This window comes from Sceloporus undulatus, chromosome 4, assembly GCF_019175285.1.
Source record: "Sceloporus undulatus isolate JIND9_A2432 ecotype Alabama chromosome 4, SceUnd_v1.1, whole genome shotgun sequence".
Taxonomy (NCBI): Eukaryota; Metazoa; Chordata; class Lepidosauria; order Squamata; family Phrynosomatidae; genus Sceloporus; species Sceloporus undulatus.
The window spans coordinates 69,469,997-69,486,079 of record NC_056525.1 but is presented as its reverse complement, the minus strand read 5'-3'; the positions used below and the strand labels follow the sequence as shown (position 1 = coordinate 69,486,079).

At 41.0% G+C, this 16,083-nt stretch overlaps 1 protein-coding gene across 2 annotated transcripts in view; it reads left to right on the top strand.

Annotated features, from left to right (window-relative positions):
• The first annotated feature begins 900 nt into the window (after positions 1-900).
• Positions 901-16,083, top strand: part of SORT1 (sortilin 1) — a 76,024-nt gene continuing 60,841 nt past the window's right edge. The window contains exon 1 of one of the 2 annotated variants that reach the window (XM_042462756.1): positions 901-1,104. In XM_042462756.1, coding sequence (XP_042318690.1) covers positions 919-1,104 — 186 coding nt within the window. In that variant the 5' untranslated portion in view covers positions 901-918. The remainder of the gene's footprint in view (positions 1,105-16,083) is intronic. The other variant, XM_042462754.1, reaches the window with a different exon arrangement.

Genomic DNA, 16,083 nt, shown 5'->3' with positions numbered 1-16,083 from the left:
TAAGTTGGAAATGACTTGAAGTCACAGAATTCAACCTGTTTTTCCCAGCAAGCACAACTTACAGTGACCATACAAATGAATGAAAGGGCCCATCTACCCTAAAGGCACCACCAGATTTGGGAAGCTATGCAGGGTCAGCCTTGGTTAGCGCTTGGATGGGAGACCACTAGTGACTATCAGATGCTGCTGTGAGCTATATTCCAGAGGAAGGAACGGGCAAAACCACCTCTGACTACTCTTTGCTTAAGAAAGCCCCATTGATACAGTCTCCAGAAGCCAGAAACGACTTGAAGGCCCACAACAATAACAAAATACCCCAAAAGCACCAAATCTTGGAAGCTAAGTAGGGCCAGCCTCGGATAGCATTTGGATGGGAGACCGCCAACGCTGGACTCTGGAGAGCATTAGAACCTTGGGCGAGTCACTGTCTCTCAGCCTTAAGCGAGAAAGGACTTGAAGGCCAGCAGCGGCAGCAACCAAGTTAATTAAAAGGGCTGCTCGAGAGCCCCGGCGGCGCGTCTCAGCCAATCAGAGCCCAGCCTCGAGGATGCCGGCCTCCCTCCGCTCTCGTCCCAGCAGCCAATGGCCAAGGTGCTCTTCAAAATGGGGTGATGCTGCCCAGCTAGAGAACCTGGGTGGAGGCGGGGCTCTGGGAGGGGAGCCAATAGCGGCGCCGGAGTCCTTAAACTGGCAGCTGCGTGGACCAATTATAAAACAGTCCTGGCAGTTCTGGCGAATAGGAGAGGAGAAGACAAGGAGAGGCAGGTTGTTGTTCGAAGGTGGGAGAGATTGGCGTCCTGGCCAGCCAATGGCTGCGGCATACCTGTCCCAGCGGGCCAATGAGAGGGCCAGTGGGCGGGGCGGCGAGGCGGAGAGCGTTTTATCGGGTTATTATTGTTATTACTGTTGTCGGCGGTGATGGAGAGCGGAGGGTGGCTGCGCTTCGGTGTCCTTCTGCTCTTCGCGGCCCCGTTTTGGGGCCGGGAGCTGGGTTTGGGAGGAGAGAGGAGGCTGAGGTCCCGGAGGGGGGCGGCGGAGGAGGCGGGATGCGGCCCCAGGGAGGGCGGCTTCGACCGGGAGGCGCTGGACAACAACACCCACAAGGTAATCAGGGCAATAGATGGGGACTGGAGTCCTCTCGCAGGGGGAGTCAAGCTCTGCATTACACACGCGTGTCAATACAGACACGTGTCTGGGCCAGTACGTGTGAACAGACCTGAGGTGGATAGCCCTGTGTCTGTGTTGCGCAGTGCCTGCGATTTCCACTTACGGGGTTTCCTTGGGAAGTTTCTTCAGAAGGAGTCATATATATATATATGTTTTCCATGGCCGTGATCCTCTGAGGCTGAGAGAGTGTGACTCGCCCCAGGGAACAGAGGGATTTGAAGCAGGTCTCCTGGTGTCTTAGTCTGACACTCCAATCGCTAGACTGTTATTGGTTAAATGGCTGACATAACTACCCCTGTTTCATTATTATTATTATTGTTATCACATCGTTATTGTTATAACATCATAACACGAGTTTATTATTATTACTACATTATTATAACATGAGTTTTATTTTTATGTTATTATAACATCATAACACGAGTTATTATTATTATTACATTATTATTTCATTATTATAACATTACAACATGAGTTTTATTGTTATTACATTATTATTATAACATTATAACATGGTCATTATTATTACATTAATATAACATTACAACATTATTATTATTATAACATAACATGAGTTTTATTATTATTATTATTATTATTATTATTATTACATTATTTTAACATTATAACATGAGTTTTTATTATTATTATTACATTGTTATAACATTATTACACGAGTATATTTTATGGGATTTTATTTTGTAATAATAATAATAATAATAATAATAGTATTATTTTGTTTATATGCTGCCTCTCCCGCAGGATCGAGGCGGCTTACAATATCAAATGAAATACAATATAAAATACAACATATAATAAAATGCATTCTGCAACTTCCCTCCCCCTCAACCACAATTTTATACTGTGTATATTTTATGGGGTTTTGTATATAGGCATTTTAATCGTTTGAATTTTGTAATAATTTTAAAGGTTTTATCTGCCAGCCGCCTTGGGTTCCTCCTTTGGGAGAAATACATTAAAATAAATTATTATTGTAATTATATTTATTTATATCCAGCCCTTTCCCCAAAACTGGGACTCAGGGCGGCTCACAATATTAAAAGCCGTACAATTGAAAGCATACGTTATGCGTATAAATATATGTGTTTGGGCAGCCATGCAAACATGAAGAGAAGCAGGTACACGGAAAGAGGGAGAAATTTCAGATGGTGTCAGGCTTGTTGTTGCGTGCCTTCAAGTTGTTTCTGACTCATAAAAGGGTTTTCTTGGCAAGGGTATTATTGTTATTAGTATTATTATTTTGTCTTCGTGTCCCTCTGAGGCTGAGAGAGTGTGACTCACCCGAGGTCACCCAGTGGGTGTCCATGGCTGGGCTAGGATTTGAACCTGGCCTGCAGAGTCACAGTCCAATGCTCAAACTGTTACCTCACATTGGTGCTAATCTTTAAATGTTAAAACTTTTGAGCCCCTCCAGTGACCACAAATGCAGCGGCCTCTGAACATATGCAGAAATGCAGTTATATTTCTGAGCTATATTCATTTCTTTGGAATCAGGGCTTCCTAGGCCAGGTGACCTGTTGTGTGGCTCAGGGGAGGTTTGAAACCAGGCGGCTCCCTTTGGGGGAATTAAGCACTTGGCACTGTAATGCGACACTAATTGGCTCTCATGTTTTTGCGTGGACAGCCTGACGTTAGTGTGGAGAAAGAATGGAGACGAGCCACACCTTTAGAGCAAGAGAGGAAAAAATGACTTCGGAGCTACTACGTCAAGAGGGACTGACACCTTGGTCCCATTGTGCTTTCTTCTGTGGAGCAGTAAGAAGATTGAAGAAACGGTGCAAGAGGAAAGGGCTATTTTCTCCATGCACTTCTTAGGTTCAGAACAAAAGTAATCCAGTTTGAGACCGCTTTAACTGCCCTGGCTCAATGCTAGAGAATTCAGGGAACTGTAGTTGTCTGAGACATTTAGCCTTCTCTGTCAGAGAGAGCTCTGGTGCCACAAGGAACTATAATTCCCAGGATCCCCTAGCACTGAGCCAGGGCAGTTAAAGCGGTCTCAAACTGGATTATTTCTACAGTGAGTTTGAAATCTCTCTTAAGTCAGTTTTGCAGAGCTGATTTGAAACTTTTAAAAAATGTGGAAGATCTGTGTCACACGTAGTTTGCCTCAAGTAGAGTTTCTTCATTCATTTTGAGTCTGTGTAGCTAAGTACAGTGCACCTGCGTTATAAGTACAGTGCACCCGCGGGCGTGCTGTATGCAGACTTGGGCATATGCGCTCAAGCTGCACGGAGTGCATGGGGTGCAAGGGGCAGCACACCCCATTCAAATGAATGGAGTGTGCACCCGTGGTGCCCCGCATGCTCCCATGCCGCCACACACGAGCTTGAGCATAGGCAGAATTCACCTTACACGGGGGGGGGGGGGGGGGGGTCCCGGAATGGATCCCCCGCGTAAGGCCCTTGCTGTATTATGGGCCAGCGTTGTATAGTGGTTTGAACATTGGGCTAGGACACTGGGAGACCAGGGTTTGAATCTCTGCTTGGCCATGGAAACCTATTGGGTGACCTTGGGCAAAGTCACAGTCTCTCAGAGGATGGCAACGGCAAGCCTCCGTTGACAAAACCTGCCAAGAAAACCCCATGATAGGTTTGCCTGAGGATTGCCAAGAGTCAGAAATGTCTTGAAAGCAGAGAACAGCAACAGCAGCAAACTGACACTTGCAAGGCTAAGGCCTGGTTTTGAGCATTAGCTTGTGTTTTGTCTTAAAAGCTGATGGACACTATTGGGTTTCATGTGCATGGCATGTCCTGAACTAGTGTGGAGTCTCTAGAGTTGGATGGGTGGGATTGGCAAATGAGGGGACCAGCTGTTATGGGTTGTTGTTATTGTTGTTGTGTGCCTTCAAGTTGTTTCTGACTAATGACAGTACTAAGATGAATCTCTATGAGTCTGGAGAGCAGGGTTTGATTCCCCAGTTGAACATAAAAACCCACCGGGTGACCTTGGGCAAGTCACACACACTCATCCTCAGAGGATGGCAATGGGAAACCCCATCAGACATGCCAAGAAAACCCTATGATAGGTTCATCTTAGGGTCTCCATATGTCAAAAATGTCTTGGAGGCATGCAACAACAATAACAAGATGGCACTTTCTGGGGCTGAGAGTGCATGACTCACCCAAGATCACCCAGGGAGTTTCCATGGCTGAGCAGGGAATCAAACCCTGATCACCAGAATTGTAGTCCACCGCTCAAATCAGTACATCACACCAAACTACATCACATTGCCTCTCACACGGTCTTATGGTTAGATATGTATAAACCTTACATTGGCATATTCAGGTTAGTAAGCTTTTCCAAAATGGTTCAGTGACCAGTGGATTCTACAGCCAGTGTTTGCTGGATATGTTGGCAAAATGTGCCTTGTCCAGGGAGCATTAATTGTGAAATCCATCCTATCTGAGATCCCTTCAGAAAAGCCAGTTTAATTTGATAGTCAGCCTTTAGTGACTGGGAACAGGGGAGTTCACTTGAATTGCAAGCTGAGTTCACAATGCAGCAGACTTACAGCTTCTTCATGAATGATGAGAGCTGCATAAATTCATTCATGTATAATAGATTTAAATGAATACAGCAATTAGCTGTGTCAATTTACTTTAGGTGGAGCTGGTATAGGAAACAAAACAGGGTTTTACTTCTGTTCTCCTAACTATAAGCAATATGGCACGAGCTATTTATTTCCTATATACATCACCATGCCATCATCAGAATCTGTTGGCATTGCTCCATTCTAGCACTGTGACCTGCCAGCGAGTTTTCTCAAGAGGAAGCCAACGGTGGCTTTGTATTTTTGAGTCAAATTATTTCTTCATTCTTCTTACCTATCATTGCCTTTTGCAAGCATTCTTGAGATAAATGCTTGCAGCCCTTTCATTCTGGAAGAAGTTCTGTGCAGTTTAAACCTAATCTTGCTCCTTACTTTAATCTGCTTCCTGTTTTTAAAAACTTCTTGTTAATCTCTCATTTCTTAAATTTTAATTCTGATTAAATTGAACTTTTGCTTCCTATTTTTCTCCTTCACTTTCTCTCCTTTGGTCTACTATCCCTTGACTTGTCAAGCTGATGGACTGGGTACCCTACTGGAGTTCTCATTTTTTTTCCTTAAGATTTTGCCTGCCTAATCTTGTACCTTTCATCTTTGATATTCATAAAATTTACCCTTTTCTTTCCTTACAGGCAACCAAGATTCTTGTCCACATTTTCATTATCTCTTGCAGTATCCTTCTGCTTCAGGCTTCCTGTCTTTTCTCTCAAACCTCTTTCCCCTACAACTTCCTATTCTTTGTCTTGAATAAAGATGTGAAGGACTGGAAAAGAAAGGAAAAAAAATCTTTGCTCTTTTTTTATGGGGGAAAATATAGAAAAATATTTTTCCAGTTATTTCAGAGAAAACACCCCCCCCCTTTTTTTTTGCCTCACCCTCAAGCCTTCACAGAACTTCTCAGAGTGCTGTGTCTTTGGATTTAGCTGCAGTCTTCACAGTAGTAAAGGGAAAAGAGGGATGCATTCAGTGAGAATATGTTGTTAGCTGTCACAGTTGTAAAACTATTTGGGGTTGGCTTGCTCTTGAATTCTTCAAGTTCTCATGTTCTTTGCTGTTATGACCAGTGGTGTAGTAAAACCATGGCACACGGGAATGAAGCACTGAGGCTTTTTGTTAAACAGGGATGTTGTAAGAATCTGTAAGAACCTCTCATCTTTCTGTTTCTCTGAGTTTGGCTGCAGCCTTTACAGTAGTAGGGGCAAGGATGGATGTGCTCAGTTGAAAATATATTGTTAGCTCTCTCAGTTGTAAAGCAGAATATTTTAGGGTGGTTTGGTCTTGAATGGGCATTTAATACTTATTGGGTTTTTGGGTTTGTTTTTTTAAAACAAATTGTACTCCTGTTGGAGATGCAAACGACCAGAGTTTTAAAAATATATGGATCAACACCACTGCCTCTAGTTTTTGAACTCTTCTTGGGATCATGGTTATACAGACTTCTGTGGTGAGGACATGATTTCAAAATTAACCACTGTTCCACTGATTATGATCACACTATTGTTCTTCCTGGCACAGGATTTCACATTTATGTAGGCTTCTTTTAATGCTTTCATTAAGATATAGTAACCCCATCATACATTTCCTAATTCTACCTGTTCCTCTTTGCTGCCCTTATCATTGAATTTCTCTTTTCAGCCTGATGTCTGTTTAGCTTTTTCTGTTAGCTTCTTCTGATTAGGAAAGATGAATCTGCTCTCCCTGGTAGAGCTACTTTTCTTTCGTCTTCCTGTACCTGTTTTGTCCTAAGTGGAAAGTGGGATGTTTGTACTTTTTAAAAATACAAAATGCCCCTGTAACTCTCAGTTTATCCTGCCAACTTCTTCTCTCGGTCTCTCATTCCAAAGAGAACGTGTTTTGTGCATTCCAAAGAGAAATAACAGTTGTTATATATTACCTGCAGGTATGTTTTCTTTACCCCCCCCCCCCCCCGGATAAAACCATACATGAAACACTCTTTTTAACCTTTGCTTCACTTCACTGCACTGCTAGTTGCCTTTCCTCCTCCAAAATTAAGTTTCCTTTTGCACATGTAAGCCTGTTCAGAAATATTTCAGATAAATTTTTACTCCCATTCATGTTTTGTTATTATGTCATTTTTAAAATTTCAGTTTTAATATCTATGTACTGTACAAATACTATATATCTGAAGTAAAATAAAAAGAACAAGATGATACCACATGGTTATACAGCATATAGCAACTGCCTGCATATGTGTGTTTTAGGCACTGCTGTGCATTAGCACTATGTGGGCTGACTCCTTGAAAAAGGCACTAACTTTTCCCCAGAGATGTCTCTACATGGGCAGGAGGAAATCTGTTACTGTACAATTCTTGAAATAGTCCTAATTGGTTCTGTAAAAAAGTAGGTTTGAAAAGCTAGGTTATTATTGATTAAATTATCTGGATCTGGATTCTGAAATGAGTGCTTTTCTGACATATCATTTGGCATGATGTCCCTTATATAGAATGGAAAAAATCAAGGTTTGGTTATTAGATTTTTAAAAAAAAAAATCTTTTCAAATTGTGGATGGCAGAATTCATGGATGCAGATTCTGTGGATACAGGAAGCCAACTGTACATTTTTAACATGTAGGTAATTTAAAACATTGTGAAATCCAATGTGAGCTGAATGTTCTTAAAATATTGTGCCTTCTTTAGAACAGTGCAAAATGAAGTTAGCATTTGTTAGCGAATATGTCCTGACCTATTGTGATTTCACCTACTCATACTTCTTTCAGCCCTCCCTTCCCCAGAGGAAATCTCTGTTTTGCCACCTGTGCTCCAAATCTCTTTTTGCCTTAAAGTTAGGTGAACAGAGTGAGCTGAATGTTCTAAAGCTATTGTGCCTTCTTTAGAACAAGGCAAAACGAAGTCAGCATTTGTCAGCTAATATGCCAAAAACAAACGGATTGAAATTGTTGCAAATATTATCCTTTAAAAGAATCTTTGCTGAGTCTACAAACTGCTTGATGAAATCCATCAGTCATAGAGGTAGAAAGTATAGAATACAGTACCTTATTTAACAGTCCTTTGCCTCCAGCCCACAAGACTTTCCCTCATTTCTTTAGTACAAAGCTTCTGTGTTGCTCAGTTTTAAAATAAACACGTTTTATAGGAACGCGGTGTCTCAGAAGGAAGAATGTGTAATTGTTTGCCTGTGATGTCTGTTTTGTCATTTCTGTCTGTGACAGAATAGATGGTTCCTGTTAGAGACTAGAGAGCCAGCACTGTGACTGTACTTAGGGGCTTTTGCACATTTAATGGAATAAAATTCAAAATTAATGTAGTATATGCAGAGCTTTGATTGCAGATACAGTCAATCAGCTAGTGTTCTCTTTGTATCACAGGGAACTTTCCCTCCTTCAGATGTATTGGTTTCGTTTCTCCCATCTGAACAACATCTTTGTGAGGGAGAGATATTAATATGTTCTTCTTGCAGTGCATGTGGAGTAATGACATTGGTGTTTGGGTTTTTTTATTTTGTATTTTTACAGAATTCCTAAATTAATCAGGATCCATTTTTAATATGTTTTATGCCATATAACAAAAATAAACATACAGTGTTACATGATCTATAAATATCTCAAAAGCTCTTCTAGTAACCAAAATTACTAAAGCTGATATATATGATTTGGTGAAAATTCAATAAAGAGAATTGCTAGGCTTTAATAACAGGCCTTTCCCATATTTTTTAATAGTCTGCACAAGTTTTATGAAAGAGAACATGAAAAAGCTGCTTATCACATTTATAGAATGACATATGATATGGACAAGTGTTTACCACAATAACCTTAGCAGAGCTGTCAGTGGTATAACCTGGACAGAGCGATCTTTTTGCCATATTTGTCAGTAAGCTAGAAGTTCTGCCAACACTTTAGCTTCAAGAAACTCATTTAGTTTTTCAACGTGCTTTGCTTCTTGAAATGTACTCACAAGTCTTTGTTCCAAACAGTATTACTTGGTTGTGGGTTCTATATTTGAAGCTACCTTATGTGCCAAGATTGTACCAGCATTACGTGAGCATTGTGTGGGAACATGCAGAAGCAGACTGAGAAATTGACAAACATCTGTGGTGGGGATCTGTTTCCTCCATCTGCAGATCCATTGCTTTATTTTAACTGTGTCTTAGGAAAACCAGGCTTGGTAGCCTGGTTTATACCAGGGCTTCTGTGAATGGCAGGGTGCTGGACTGGATCTGGATGGGATATCCAGAATGAATATGCTAAAGCACTCTCAGTCTTGATGTCAGTCTGACAAAATTGACAGTGAATCAATATAATATTTTCTATCTTTGTTAAAGGGTAAGGTAGACATAAAGGTCTCCAAGGAAATACATATCTTTGCTGCATTTTCTGGGCAGTAATGTGCTTCGAAAACATCAGTCTTGGGTCATTTAAATATTAAGAAATTTATTATGTCCTAAACCCACTTCATCAGATGCAACAAATGAAGTGGGCTCTTGTCCACAAAAGCTTATGCCATAATAAAGTTGTTAGTCCCAGTGCCACAAGACTATTTACTGTTTTGCTAACTATACTTGATACTGGAGTTGTCTTAATATTCAGCTTGAGCTACTGTCTGTATTTTTCCTGGGCCCATGGAAAATGTGGCAATCCCAGGAGGCTGAAGGTGATCTAATAGCAGACTTGGAATATTCCAGAGTATAGGTTCTGCCAAAAGGTTTGTGTGAATAGCTTTAGTTGTTTCACTGTAGACCTGCATTTTAGTAAATATGTAGGGTGTCCAGAACAAATCCATGTTTGCCACCTATTTGTCAGCCAAGTTGGTCTGTCATTGTGTCCCTCTTGTCTTTCTGTATGTATGCTGTATTTTTTCTTCAGAAGGTGCTGGGGATATGTAGTCACTTTGTCCTCCACAAGCTTCATGGTGGCTTTTTTGTTATATAATAATACTGTAATAATAATAATAATAATAATAATAATAATAATATATGTTTTATTTATATACCGCTATTCCAAAGATCATAGCGGTGAACAGCAAGTAAGCTAATTAGCAAGTAAGCTAATTTGCCCCCAACAGTCTGGGTACTCATTTTAGCGACCTCGAAGGATGCACCGAGTCGAGCTTGGGCCCTTTTGCTGGTCTTGAACTCGCACCTTGTGTTTTGAGTGAATGGCTGCAGTACAGGCATAACCACTGCGCCACCAGGGCTCCTAATTGTGCCCTGTGGAGTGGACCTTTTTTGTGTGAGTTTTACTGCTTCATAAACTGACAAAATGAAAAACAGAGTTGGGATGAAAACACGGCATAATGTTTGTGCCAATGGAATGGGATAGAAAAAAAGACTGATGTGGCTTGTGTGAGTGTTTGAGAAGGTAGAGAGAGAAAACACCCTTTTAACCATTTAGAGCCCATAGTGTGTAGATATGAAGTGCACTTATAAAAAAGGAACAACAAGTGTTATTTGCTTGTAAAGGAAAGGCAGTTCCTTTAAAATATCACCAACTGCGTGGCAAGTGTCCCCATGACTTTATTAACCTGTGTTTTCATAGCAGCTCTGGTTGTCTCATGTGACAACCAACAGATTGTCTGGCATATGGGACCCTAGTTAGCACTTTTATTATTGACTGAGATCATGTTATTGGGGGAGTTGGGTAGACCTGTGCTGGTGTCCCCTGACTCACTAGTGCCTTTCATAGGCACAGCTGGCATCTTGCTGTATAATTAGACAAGTCAAGCACTTTGAGCTGGTAGCAGCACAACCACATATCTGGCTCAGAGACAGCTAAGGATGCAATCTGAAGGATTAGATAAGTTGTTTACTTTTATGCCATAGTGCAGCTATATATGGCACTTACGCAGTGTTAGGTTATGGATGTCAGGGGTTAATAATGCCAACTATTTCTGTTCCAGGTTGCAAATGTAGGAAAGTCAAAGGGGTATGAATTTTCTCCAAGGTGCTATAGATACACAGATTAGAGAATAAAAAAATGCTGATACTGTATCAGTATTTTGCTTTTGGGAATGCACGCCTTCCAATGCTAAAATATGCAAGCTTAAAACAACTACCTTGTTACTCACAGAGATATGGAAACTGTTCAGAGCAATGCAGTGCTACATGTAATAGTTGCTTTAAAGTTATACACTGATATTTCCCACAGCAAGTACAGTACATATTGTCTGGAAGCATGCATAATATTTTGTTTTATGTATCATGGGGGCAAGCAATATTTGTGAAATTTGCCTTGAAAACCTGACTGGGTTAGGTTTCCAATGTATTATACAAGTGTGTGTGTGTGTGTGTGTGTGTGTGTGTTATATATATATATATAAACACAAAAAAAAAACACCACACACCACCACACATATATAAACAAACATCTTTTAAGGCCTTTTCAGATTTGGCAAGTACACCAAGGCAAATGTGCAAGGCATGGAGGCACAGACTTTGTAGACTTTTTAAAATGTAACGTATCTATCTAAAATTGCTAAAAATAAACTATTTACCCACCCCAAAATAGAGGTATTGCATCCACACTCTTTATCATTCTCAAAAAAAACTTGCTAAATTAATTCCCTCTGCAATTTTAAAATTTGTTCTGGACAATGTTTAATCTGGTTTAAAGTTGCATCATGATGATCCCAATGCTGATGTGACTTTTTACTGTCAAGTGATTAGCATTTTTGTTAAGACTTGTGGAAAAGACATTCTAGTCTGTAACTACAATTCAGTATTAAAGAGTTGTTAGAAAAATGGAAAACCATTATTTTTCTTGGATGGAAAAGGGCTTTCCTTTCTTCTGTTGTGTAAGGGACACATTCACAAAATTTCTTGCTTCATTCTTTGAACACACACCCTGCAGATCAAGGAGAGCTGAACAGCGTAATACAGCATATATACAGATGCACAGTGCATTACAGGCTGGTCTGATGTTGAGGGCACTGGCAGTTTTTTTTCCCAGAGTGCCAGAGATCAGCGCTATATTTGTTCCCATTTCTTGGAAACTTGGCAAGGACTAGCGTCCATGACTTGGATGCACAATCAGGGACTACTACTTTGAATAGCACGGCATTACCTATTGCATTTACTTATATTTTTAAAAAACATACACTATCATCATGTATCAACATACAGAACAAAGGGATTTTCATTGCAGGTAGCCATAACAGTGTCTTTAAAATAAGTTAACCCTTCATGTATGCTATCCTGAATTCCTTGGAGAAGGAATACAATGTGTTAATTACATTTGAGCATTCTGTATGTTTAGAAAGGTGAAACAACCTTCACTTTTGGAGGGAAAAATCACAACCTATTGTATCCAGCCAAACCAAACTTAAATGCAATCATAATAACCCATGATACTTTCACCTTCCATAAGATGGGCAGGGTCCATAAATCCTGGCTGAGTAACTGGTCAGACTGGTTTTTCTGCATCTGAGCAAGCTTCTGGTGAGGCTAAAACTTCCTTGCCCTTAATAAGCATTTGAATGGCTGAATACTTTTTTCACTGTGCTGTGCAGAATTACATTATACTCACGCAAAATTATCTTTCTTAAAAAACTGTGTGCTGACTAGACCTACATAAGAGAACCTTTTGTGTAAAATACTGATGGGTGTGAGAGAAATATCTATTCTTTATTATACTTGCTGATCCCCATCCAAGCTAGGCGATTTCTGTAGGTAGGAAAAGTGGGTAGATCGGGGGACGGGTAGGCACCTCTCTTACCATTGTCTGTCTTCTGGCACCACGCCTTGGTCCACTACCCAGAGCCCACTGTTGCCTGCTACGATCCTGTCCGGCTTGTGACTGATGTCTCCCCTGCCTTGAGCATTAGCAGTTGGTTGTTCTCTCCCTTTTGTTTCCCTTCTTGGGAGAATCGCCAATGCAGTTTTTAAAAAATGTTGGTGAATCTTAGGTCAGGCCTCTCTTTGTCCTATGAGTGCCATTTTCATTCTGGGAACTAATGAGCGCTTGCCACACAGGACAACATAGGGTGCATCCATGCTGTAGAAATAATGCAATTTGACTCACTTTAACCTGCCATGGCTCAATGCATGAATTCTGGGATTTGTTAGCCTAGATCTCGCAGACAGAGAAGGCAAATATCTCACAAACAAACCAGAATGCAAAGATTGGGCAAGCATTTACAGCAGTGTCAACTACATTGATCTGCAGTGCAGATACAGCATATCAATTCCCAAGGGTTAGCATCCCATCTTTACTACTCAGTGATTGCCCCCTCTGGATACACTTCAGCTTATCAACTCCTTTTTGAATTGTGCTGCCCAGAACAATAGCAACGGATCTGTAGCACTTTTGAGACTAACTGAGAGAAAGCGGTTGGAAAGTACCGTATATCTCGACTATAAGTTGACCTCATGTTAAGTCGAGGGCAAGCTTTGGGGCTGAAATATGTATTTTGTATGACCCATGGTAAGTCGAGAGTAAAACAAGGCATATAGCAAAGGATCTGAAGGATGAAGCAGAGCAAACAGTGTCAAAGAACTTACAAAATTCCAGGCAGACATAACTCTTTTGTGCTCACTTTTAGGCTAGATGGATGAGAGAGAGAGGGGGATTGGTGTTTCCAGGAAAGAACACTCTTGTCTTCACCAGGGGATAGTTCCTTCTTTTAAATAAGAATTAAGAACAGTATTTATGTTGACCCATGGATAAGTTGACTGAGGTTTTTTCTGCAATTTTTTACCTAAATTCTAGACTTATACAGTACATGAGTATATACATTAAGAAGATGTATCTGATGAGTAGACTTGGCCCGTTACAAATGGGCATAAAAGTACGGACTGGGTCCGTACTAGGGTTAGAAGGGGCGTCACTCTCAACGCCCCTAACCCTAGTACGGACCAAGTCCGTACAAAATGGCGGCGCCCTATGCACACGGGCGCCGCCATGACTACGTCACGACTGCGCGCCTAAATGGGCGGTGTGGTTGTGACGTAGTGGGGCCGTGCAAGGGTGCTTAGGGTGCCCTTTCTGCGGCCCCGGAAGAGCTCCATTTCGAGCTCCTTCCAGCTTTGCATCTCTGGGCGCAGCCTTTACATGGCTGCGCCAGCGACGCAAAGGAAAAGGGGCCAAGCGGCCACTTCTCTCCTCCCTGCCGGCCTGCTGCCTTTTGCAGCATCCCCGTGGCCTGGAAAGCGGCGGATTGGGGCCTCGGAGGCTGCCGTTGTGGCAGCTGAGGCCCCGATGCGGTGGGGAAAGGGCTGGTTACAGGCCTCCCAAACGACAGTCTGTAACGCACCAGAGTCTACGAAAGTTTATCCTGCCACTTCTTTCTCTCGGCTCTCATCCAAAGAGAAGCGTGTGTTGTGCATTCCAAAGAGAACATTTCCCCCCCTAATTTTTAACTTGCAGGATATTTAAAATTATGTGGAAGAAGGTGCGACCACAGTGATCTTATAAGCACCATCCAATAGGTGACAAGTACTTAAGAACCATCCTTGAAGCAATCATGCCCTCTTCCAACAGTTTTCAGTGTTGAGGATAGTGTCAAAGTTAGGAATTGTGTAGCATGGAGTGATAATTATATTGCCACTAAAGTTTTGGACTGCAGTTCCCATCAGCAAACATAGCCAGTGGTAAAGAATACTAGGAGTTACAATTCAACAACATGAGGGCCAGATGATTCCCACTGTTTATGCAGGATGTTGATGTGAGTGCTGCTGAAAAGCAGTCCCCCTGTGGAAGAATGCTTTTCAAGGGCAGGGCCCTCTGCATAGTTCAGAAGTAACTTTATTCTATGGAAATGCTGTGATCCTGTTTACTCTAGCTTCTCTGAGAAGTTGGGAAAGTCAGCCCCTAATGACTTTGCTTTTTGAACTTGGTGGTTACTGGCAAAATAAAGTGTTAAGCTATGTTTTTCCCTCCTCTCACCGAAGAAGGGAAATAAGTTTGGGCTTTAAATTGTATTGCAGACCTCTATTCTCCTTACTTATAGTGCACTACACTATTATAGTACTATTATGCCACTTTTACTGCTATAGCTGCCTCCTGCAGAATCCTGGAATTTGCAGTTTAAGGAGGGGCATTTAGAATTTTCAGCTGAAAAGTTCTCAGGCTTCACTAAGCTACAAACCCCACAATTCTACAGGAGGCAGCTATAGCAGTAAAATTGGAATTATGGTGTTATAACAATGTAGTATGGTATTGTCCTAACAACATGCCATTACTATTGTCTTTGGGTTTGCTAGACTGTCTTGCATAGATAATCCATAGTAAAATGTCTATGGTTGCAGTGTTTATGTAACTCAACATCTCTATTACAGAGACTGGTGCCAGTTCCATTGCAGTTAGTACTTGAGCTCTTTAATATTGCAATACTTCTGTTGTAATTGGATATTGGTTCCATTATTCTTGTTAGGGAGTTATCGTTTGATTAATCCTTGCTCTTCACATGGAAGTGAGGAAGTGGGACATTAATCTTGACTGTGCAGGAAAGTGAAGCTTTCATAGTTGTGGAATACAGCAGGATTATTCCTGTCACTTGGCTGCTGAGTAGATGATCTGTTTTTGCAGCTAGCAGCCTGATGGGTGATGTGATTAAAATACAATGTAATTCCCAGAATATATGAATCTCATAAATCAAATTTGCTTAAGCAAGATATTGCTAAAACTGCTGCTTGTATCTTTGATCACAGATGCCCACAAATATACAACTATGTGAATATATTCAAGTGACAGAGAAGCACCAGGATCTTGGGCTGTTTTTCGGCGATTTCTTCATTGTGAACACAGTGGACTGTATACTGTGTTAGAAACAGACAGAGAGAAGAATTCACTCAAGAACACAAACAGAGCTTGTGTTTAAAAATATTTAAAATAAATAAAAAATGTATTAAAATAAATATTATTACATTGCAAGTATTTATAGAAAGAAAAAAATTGGTTTGTACACTACTGGAATATTGTTCTCTTATATAATAATAATAAATAAACGTAATAAACAATCATAATTCATAATATCAGTGATAGAGCAAGAGAAGACAAGAGAGGCGAAATTATGGTTTCCAAAGAAGTAACAGAGATGATACTAAGGTAATGGTAGGGCAGTAGGTATAGGTGTAGGCTCAGTTAAGAAAATACCAGATCAAACAGCATGGAGTTGACCATTTGAGAACAGACAATTCCCAGGCAGTATCAAGAAGGAGAGAGTTTGCACATGAATATGTCAAAGCAGGTTTTATATGTTTCAGGAAGAGGCAGATAGCAAGGGGTTTTACAGTGGTACCCCGGGATACGAAATGACCGCGTTACGAAATTTCCGGGATACGAAAAAATTAGATAGGAAAAAACTGTTCCGGGTTACGTTTTTTTTTCCGGCTTACGAAAAATTTTTTGGTGCTTTTCGGCGCTTTTTCGCACGAAA